Source organism: Pungitius pungitius, chromosome 15 (genome assembly GCF_949316345.1).
Source record: "Pungitius pungitius chromosome 15, fPunPun2.1, whole genome shotgun sequence".
Lineage (NCBI taxonomy): Eukaryota > Metazoa > Chordata > Actinopteri > Perciformes > Gasterosteidae > Pungitius > Pungitius pungitius.
In genome coordinates this window covers 10,853,824-10,863,513 of record NC_084914.1, presented here as the reverse complement: position 1 = coordinate 10,863,513, position 9,690 = coordinate 10,853,824, and the positions used below count along the sequence as shown (strand labels likewise).

General features: G+C 44.7%; 1 protein-coding gene across 1 annotated transcript in view; it reads left to right on the top strand.

The window, feature by feature from the left end:
* Positions 1-856: 856 nt before the first annotated feature.
* The window catches only part of ece2a (endothelin converting enzyme 2a), a 49,619-nt gene continuing 40,785 nt past the window's right edge, over positions 857-9,690 (top strand). Inside the window, exons 1-2 of the mRNA XM_037459562.2 lie at positions 857-1,156; positions 2,133-2,297. Of these exons, the coding sequence (XP_037315459.1) occupies positions 2,138-2,297 (160 nt within the window). The 5' untranslated portion in view covers positions 857-1,156; positions 2,133-2,137. The remainder of the gene's footprint in view (positions 1,157-2,132; positions 2,298-9,690) is intronic.

The window sequence follows — 9,690 nt, the reverse complement described above, 5'->3', positions numbered from 1 at the left end:
GGATATGCACATTGCACTTGATGGACTGAAAGCACAGTGCAGAAGGAACAAGATGAGTCTCTCACTGGGAAACACTTGTTGATGGAGACAAACAGACACTTCATTTTAAGTACTTTTACTAATAAATTGCATATATGTTCTGTATATTGTGATTGCCAAAGTAGGCCAAAAAATTTGAGATAATACAATATAATGATTAGGTAGTTCATTTCTCATAGTGCTAATGATTATCAGCCAGTCAAACAAAAACAGTGTTATACTGCCATCTGCAGGGGAATATACGATATTACTGTGATGGAATTTACAATTTTTTATTTTAATGAAAGTATTTGGACCCTTGACAAGAATTATCAATTAAAATAATATTTTTCGCCTGTCTTAATTGTTTCAGAGTCCCAGAGGGACCCTTTGAGAAAAGAAAAAATACAAAACTGTTACAGAATGGGCTATTTGTTGAAAAGAACATCTTAAAACCACGACAACGTTAAGGTTATGCCCTATTTCCAACATTACGAAAGTACAAAAAAAACTCAAAATTCCCTTTGAACTAATTACACATGTGAAATATTCTATGATGCAAATCCCATTGTGGTACAAAGAACCTCATGAGAAATCATTTTCATTTCAAAGCTAAGCACATCTAAGAGAGCCAGAGTTTATATGTGTGCAGGTGGTGGCAGAGGCCATTATACACGATGTGTAACACCAATATCTGTGTTTAATGGTGGCAAACAACGATTATTGTTGTTAAGTATATTTGGTGTGCAAATCACTCAGTAATGCAGCTGGCTGCTCTTTTAAGGCCTTGGTTTCAATCCATTCCCCATTGAATTAAAAAAGCCACGCCTGGGTACGAAAGCGTTACGTCATTACGCCCCGCCCTTTTTCAAATCACTCACGAACATCAACAAGGAAACGTGTGTCTACTCAAACTAAAATTCCTCAAAGGACTTTGACTAATTTGAGTAGCTCATCGAGCTTTCCTTTTCTGCTGTGGAGATGTGTGGGCAGCACTGAAGAGTCCCCCCCGCTGCACGCGGCCCTACAGCTGCAACGCGGTAAAACTACAACACGTGGACCGATCAAGTTACGAACCGGCATTTCTACCAGCCCCCTTCTCCACATCTCCGTCAGCGCCCAACGCAGCCAGCAACGCGTAAGTCGTCAAATAAAAATGATGTTAATCAAAGACCATTCTGTGTAACAGTCAGACATGTGTTTTTAAGTTTGAACTGGTGACGTTGGCGAGGCTGACCAGCGTGGCGAAACGCCCCGGTTAGTGACGTAACAGTACTCTTTGAACTGCGCGTTCGATTTAATCACCTCTACGGGCTGTCCTCACCACGAGATGCGCCTTTCTCCGGTCCGCCTGCTCCTACTTTACATTTTCTATAACTTTTTATTTTTTTACAAATATAGTAAGAACATCTCTATATATCTATTATTAGCGGTACAATGTATCTTATTATTGACATTTTGCACTTCTTCAGGCCGCTGTTTCTCGTTGCCATGGCATCAAATATCAAAACAGATACATTAGATTAGCTTAGCTGAACCATAACGAGTAGCAATTGTATCACGTGACGTGGTAGATGCAAACCAGAGGAACATCACTAACTTTACAATTTTTGAAAAAAACACAAGTTTGTAACCAGAAGATTTTATATTTCCATGGTTGACACGACCTAAATATAACATGCTGAAGCATAATACCAATAATAAAACACGCAAATCATTAAAAAAAAAGATCGCAATAGTAAGCTCTATTGATGTGTTTGCACAGCCCAACTCAATTGTTATCTTGCCTGATGGTCCAGTGGGCTTTTGTGGTATCTTCATAGCTGGTACAAGCACAGCTAACGAAAAGTCACAAACCTGCCTATCCAATAATTATTATATTTGCTTTGCCACTAATGCTAAATACTGTTTTTATTAGTCCCAAGGTTTATCGCTGAGTTTATACTAAAACATTTTTCCAACAACAAACTTAATGAGCTCTAAAGATTAGAGTATATAGTTTCTTTACTCCAAGTTATTACAATACATGTACAGCCCTATGCAATGCAAGCACAACAAGGTAATTTGAGAAATGGGTAAAAGATTTATGTTCTTTGTTACATTTCCTTTCACAGAGATTATGGACTACCTGCCGGAGGACAACTCCAGATACAAAGACCTTGACTATTGGGATGAAAGATACAAGACGGAGCAGTCTTACGACTGGCTGGGCAGCTTCTCCAAATTCCAGCATATTCTGGAAAAACACATCCTCAAAGAAGACTCCATTCTCATACTCGGTTAGTAGTTTCATCTTCTTTTGATGGTCGGCGATACAAAGCGTTCTCTTCTGAACGTATTTTCACCATTTGAGGGGGTAAATTAGAGGTCTCCCAGTTGGACTCAAACTGCGTCCTATTGTCACATGTCACCCCTGTGTGCGTGTCACCATTTGTCAGAAGAGTGTCTTCGTTTTATTGGAGTTTTTCTTTCTGTTACAAAGTCATACTAAGCATACTGAATTATCTTTGGAAACATAAAGCAACTGAGTTTGACATCCCTTTTTAGAGGCGATACAAGGAAACTTGAATGGCCTTCCACGGCTTTGGGTTGAAATCTCCAAATTTGTCCAAAAGATGTCGCTGTTCCCTTAAAGATGAAGCCTTTCCTCTAGGATCCAGCACTACGCAGTACCTGGTTTGGAATGAGCCTGCTGCTTCGTAAAAATGCAACCAAAACATGTTGTGGCTGCTGAACATAGGTTGTACCTGCATGTACGTTGCAGATGCAAAACATGAAGTAACTGGCTTGAGAGCTAAAAGCTGGTGGCGGCATTTCCACTACTAGCACACATTCTGCCCCTTTATTTGTTTTGTTTTTCTACTTAATCGTAATCAATATAAGCTTGATGCTGCAATGTAGTCACTTTTGATAGCAGTTCATATTTTTCCAATCAATAATGGGGTTATTATTGTATGATTTATACACTGACGTGTGTATGCTGAAATTTTGAAGTCTGTTGTTTTTTACTGTTATACTTCCACAGAAGCATAGAGGGCTATGGTGGTCTATCCTTTTCCAATGTGAGCCTTGTTTATGCATGTTGCGTGTGTGTGTGTCAGGGAGGGACAGGGACCCCTGCTGTGTGTACTATATGAGTATTAACCTGAGTGGGGCCGGTGAGATCGTTAGAAGCACGGCTACGGTGCTAGTACACAGGTTTATCATACCTGGGAACCTTTTTTTAAATATGCATGGTCTAGAGCCCACCCTCTGGTGTCTGAATACAGTAGGTTCTGTTGCCTCTCTCCTGCGTTACACTGCAGCCGACACCAGGTCACAGCACTATCTGCACTCTGATTTCAACCCAAAGAAGAGCAATTACATCGCTTGAGAGCTTTCTTCTCGGAGGGCAAATATGTCTCCCTCCGACCCTCTCGCCTCGTCTACATCCTTAAATCAGACGTGTCGGCCACAAAACGCCGAACAACAACTTCGATGCACCGAGAACCGGCCGAACAGCAAAGCTTCCTTTGTTGTATAGACATGAAGAGACCTTGAAAGGATGTCACAACGTTTTCCCTGTCAGGGCTGCACGCGTTGCCCTGCCAGCCTCCATTCTGGAAATCCAGAGGGACTATTGTCTCTGATAAAACAAAACAATGCTTTTTTGAGCGGAGGGAAGACTTGTGTGTGTGTGTGTGTGTGTGTGTGTGTGTGTGTGTGTGTGTGTGATTGAGGAAAGATGGATGGAAGGTAGGTCAATAACTAATCAGTTTTGGGCCACTCAACCGTGTCAGATGGAGGTCATTTCCATTAAGATAATCTGTGCAGCACACAGCGAAAGATAAAAACGAGGGAGCGCTGCGTCGATGTCGAGGGATAGAACACTTTGATGTGCACTGATGTTTTTTTTGTGTTCCACAGTTTATTCATGTATTAAACGTTTTTTTGTTGTTGTCTTTTTCCTGTTAGTTTGATGACAGTTTCAGTGTCTTCCACAGTTCCGTACATGTATTTTGCTGTGTCAGCTTTCTGTACCGCCCCTCTTTGTTCAGCAATTTCTTTCTAATATCTGTGACTTCAGCTGTCACATAACTCCTGCTCCCCATATTCCACCCACGTCTGCCTTTCCTTACTATTCTTTCTTTTCGGGCCGGGCATCTAGACTGTAACCACGTTCAATCCCGGCTCTGAGAGTCAACACACGATAATCCAAATTGAAACTACATAATGGAAGCCTGCATGATCCAACGCCTGTGTAATCTCTTCTATTTTTATGTTTTAATCAACAGAGACTGATGATTTCACTGAATTCATTTTTACGGGGACATCAGAATCATAATAGTTGTGATTTCATAAGACCAAAACCACAGTTCATGCCTGACATGTGTGTCTCTGGTTGTTCATAAACACTGGTATGTTGTTGCATGTGGTAATAGTGTTGATCAATTTCTTTTTTTAGTCAATCCCACATACATCATTTCCTGCTTACTCAGTCAATGGTTGCATCAAAGCTGCAACAGAAAACGGTCTTCGATTAATAAACTATTTATTTATTGCTGTTGGAGCTAGTTTTCCCCTTTTTAAATATACACATACATACTTGCTTTCAGTGATTTTATTAGTAGATACAATATTGATCCTTGCCCTTCAAAAACATGGTAAACTCATCCACAATAGCACATCCTGTTTAGATACTCCACTGCCCACAAAGACACCCACAACCACAATGACATTAGATCAGTGTTGTTTCTGCTTCAAAAGAGCCCTATAACTTGGAGTAATGACATAAACATAGACATTCAGACCCCAAATACCCCTGGATTCCCAAAATGTACATACGTATTGATATGTGATGAAACAAGTGGTTAAACAAAAATGCCAAACCCTCTCAGTTGTTAAACTCCAATGTTGATAATAACTGATTCTTCTCATGAAAGCCCTGCGTGTGTCTCCTACGTAATGTGACACAAGGATGCCCATCGCTGTGTGTGTGTGTGTGTGTGTGTGTGTGCGCCACAGGATTACGTCAAGTAGTTCCTCAACCTCCACCTAACCCGTATGTCTGTTAGCAACATTAGCGAGTATTAGCGCTGACCGGCTCACACGCGGCCCAGTGCCCCGCCTCCTGCCACACAGCCCCGACTCCTTCCTTTACGGCTCGCCCCCGGCTGCTGCCAGTGATGTAATGCCCCTCACGTCTGCCAGTGGTCAGCGATCATAGGTCTCCAAGGAGAGGGGGGTGATGTAATGGCTCTGTTCTCCACCAGCGGATGGGGCTTAGCTGTGTCTCATCTGCCTACTATTGTTCTTAACATGTGATAAATCAGGACATCTCGTCCAGAGGGCACGACGCAAAATCTTTAGTCAGACCAAAAACACCCAACTTTCTAGACCACAGGGCTACTCTACATAAGTGTGTTTTAGCATCACGGCTGACATTTCAGGAGCACAATGTTTTTCAGTGCAACTCATAATGGGTTATTCAGGGGAACGATATCAGAGCTTTATCTGATCCACTCACATTCTGATCCACAGGGACACGCAGCCCTTCATACAGTCTGCGTATTCATATTGTTTATTTGTACTCATGGCCTCAACTGGAGGTCAAAGTTTAGGGGTTGACTGCATAGGTTAGACTGGCAAGCTGTGTGTGTATGACTGTTGGAGGCTTTTTTTATGTGTGTTATGTTTTATGCTGCACATAATATCTTAAATCATTTTTGGGGCGAGAATATATTAGGACCTGCCTGACCACACCCCAACAGCTGTAAACCGAGGGTAAACACTGTATAAGGTGTGTTTTAGCTTCCCTAAAATGTCCCTCATTGCTGCCTCTATTTAGCTCACCCACTGACATCATTGTGCCGTCGCTTTGTGGGTTCCTCCGGCTCCTGGGGGTGATGTAAGCAGTGTTTACTGGCTATGAAATAGTGAAAGATCATCAGTGTGACTGTTCAGTCAGCTGTCGTGTAACTATGTATGGCCTAGTGGCTCGACTACAATGACATTAGCCTTTTTATAAAGAACATTACCACATGCCAACAACAATGTGAACGCTGTCCTCCGGCACCCTCTCTGCCTTTAGCATTCATTCTTGACACGTCCCCTTCTCTCCAAATGGCACTTTTCTTCCAAAGCTGCCTCACTTGCTCCATTTCGTCCTCGCCGCCCCCCCTCCTTTCTCCTTTCTGCGACCATTGACTCAGTTCTGCCTTCCATGCCCTACCCTTTGCCTTCTCCTCAGTATTTGGTATGAAAGACGTCCACCTGTGTATCCAGAGTCAGTCCAGCTATATGTGTGTGTATATATAGCCGAAGCGAAGGCGTTTATGACCGTGTGGAGATCTGTGTGTAGCTGCACTTTTCATGGAGAGTCCCACTAAATGTTGGTTGGCTTTTATGTTGAGCTGCTGCTTCAGAAACATGTCAGTAGAGACATTTCTCAAGTGTCTATTATAGTTTATTACTGTACTCAACGTGAACGTCAAATTATTAAAAGAATAACTATTGTAGATTTAGACGGCTGTGCCTCTCAGAAAAAATAATCCTACCTCACGCTGCGAGACTCTGCAGACCAGACATACCGTTTTATCTTTGTGTATTTATGTGTGTTCTGGGGGGAAAAAAGCACGTAGTATGCTGCTTGTTTGTAGGCCTAAGGAGACTTCTGCAGTGTTAGAAATGCACATACACACACGCACACGCAAATATGCAGGCGCACACACTGAGATGAAATGCTGATGGGATGGAAAGTCACTGGCAACCCAGGGAGTTGTGGCAGGATAGGGAGAGAGATTCGAAGTCGGGAGTTATGTCCTTGCAGCTGTCAGAAGATCTGGCTGATATCAGATATACTGTTTAGTTCATCCCTCATTTCTAGAGTTGAGTTTCTACATTTTTTCATGTGACCTTTTCCTCCTCTTTTTTTTTTTTTTACTTAATGGTTTCCGCTGACGGTCGGCTTGTTATTCTCCTGCCTTCACCCCTGTCCTCCCTCTTCTCCTTCATGCCTCCATCCGTTTTTTCATGTATCCTCCCCCTCTTTTTGCTGCTATCGCCCCTTCCTCCTCTCACGTCCCTCACTCTCGTGGCACAGGCGAGCGCATGCACGCGCGTGCACGCCTCCGCCTGACAACAGCAGCGAGGCTGTGAGAAACGGGCGGCTTTCAGAGGGACAATAGAGCCAGGACAGGCCTCGGCCGCTTCACGCTCGCCCTTTCTTTTATTGATTGCAGCCCTTCCTTCCTGTGGCGGCTGGAGGCGCTGCACGGCTCATCAGATAGGCTTGTATCAGCTGCGTCCTCCGCTGTCACTGACCAAGTTCGTGCTGCCGGTGGCCACCCAGTTTATTCGTGGTGTTGTTCAAGGAATAAAGCGGTGCGCTGAGTAAATATGTTAATCAGAACTATGTCGGGCTCTTGCATCGACGAAAGATCTGTATGTCTTGTTGGGTGAATTAATACTGAACAGAAAGTAGATGAAGCAGCTGGTCAGGAACAAGGTAATCCAGAGATAAATGGAGCTGCTCACGTACAAAGGCAATAGAGGTTGTTTAGGCTGCCGTGTCCTTTGGCCTCTACCAAAGCCACACACACACACACACACACGCAATACCCGCTGACACAAAATGTCAGCATTGCCACACTGTCGGTTTTTAACTGGATGTGCTGAAACGTCTGCAGCAGAGCAGATACAAAACTGCAGCAGAGGAGGTGTGTGTGTGTGTGTGTGTGTGTGTGTGTGTGTGTGTGTGTGTGTGTGTGTGTGTGTGTGTGAATGGAGGGTGTGTTGATGAATGAATGACAGGAAGAGGAACAGATGAGGTGGAGGAGGGTGTAGTTTGAAGCAGAGGGATTCTTCCCCCATCCTCTCCCAGTGCTCATTTTCTCTCTCTTGCCTCGCTCTCTCTACCCTCCCCTCCTCTCAGCTTCCGGATTGGCTGTTTCCCGTTTTCTGGGAGCCCTCACCGTGCGGTAGTCAGTAAGGGCAACCCGTCCCCCCCCCCCCTCCCTTTACCACCTCCCTACTCTTTGCCGTTGTAAGGAGTGGTGCTGTTTATGAATGAGCCTTGGAGCCGCAGAATGTGAATGAAAAATCAGCGAGGGAGAGAGCCGATAGGTTTGCATGCTGAATGAAATGCAGCAAAGCAGCGAAGAAAAATGGAGGAAAGATGCTGAATGAAAAATCACAGGGGTGGCGGGGAAGTGAAAGAGGGGGGAGGGGGAGATGCTGTGGCAGGCAATAGATTTAAGGAGAATGTGAATCCTTTTTGAGCTATCATATATATGTGTGTGTGTGTGTGTGTGTGTGTGTGTGTGTGTGGTAATGTCCTCTCACTGGTATGCAGATCAGGGAGGATGCTTGGACCGGTGGCTGCTTTGCGCATGAGCCAATGGGAACCTCCATTACCTAACTGGCATATACACACACACACACACACACACACACACACACACACACACACACACACACACACACACACACACACACACACACACACACACACACACACACACACACACACACTTGCATACACACATATGAACTGCTTTCTCTGCAAGCTGGTGCACCGTGCTTTGAATAATAACAGGGTTACCCGGGCAACCAGGCTAGGATGATCGATGGGCCCGGCCCTGATAAACAGAGCACAGAAGGTGCTCTACTCTGTGTGTGTGTGTGTGTGTGCGTGTGTGTGTGTCAGTCAAAGAGTTTTTCAATACCACGGGAAACAAAATAATTTGTAATTTGGGTGAACAAAAATTTGTGAGTGGTTAAAGTTTGATATATTTTCTGCCCACCTACAAAATGCTTCACCCAGCTTGCTAGTAGATGTCCTCTGTGTTGTTGTGAGTGTGTGTGTGTGCATGAAGTGAAATATACAATCACCATCTCACTCAGCTTAATGTAATGCACCTGTAAACCTGGCCGATGAAATTGCAGCCGTAGAGTATTTGTGAGTGTATTGTCTCATTGGAAGCGTTGGTGGAAGTAGTCACTTCTAACTCCAAAGGCTGAAAACACAACTGCTGGACCACAACTGTTTTGAGGCTGGGGAAAATATCGGAGATTCAAACTGCCTCCTCTGTCTGCACTGCTCACTGCTGCATCACACCCAAACCTTCTCGCCCCCGCCTCCCCTGTCCCCGCTTCGCTCCCCCTCCCCCCGAAGAGAAGGGAGAAGAAGGTAGAGTGGCTCCCGGGAGGTGCATCTACAGCCAAAGTCGCCTCTCAAGAGCTGGAGTGTCACCCCGGAGCTCGCTGTGCATTTCTCACAAAGACATTATGTCGACCCCCAGAGGAAGGGTCATCTGAGCGGATTCAGAGACGCGCTGCTCTTTGGTCGCGGTGACAGGACCGAGCTTCCCTTGCTGTGACAATCGCTGTGTGTCGTGGCACAAAAAGTCACTTCGCGGCGACCTTGTACACTAACATCTGGGATCACAGCGACAGGCTCCGTCCCACAGAATCGACCTGTAAGACATTAAGACAACAGCTGTAAAAAGAATAACATCTGTGTGCTCACTTGAGGGTTTTACGGATGACCGAATGAACGGCGCTAGACAAATGGATATTCTATTTGTTGCTGGTGACGTCGGCGTACGTGCTTCTGAAACGTCTGAATGGACAGACGTCGATGGATGTGCCCCGCAGGCGCCGCTCTACACGACCCTCCGCAGTGTCAGCAGC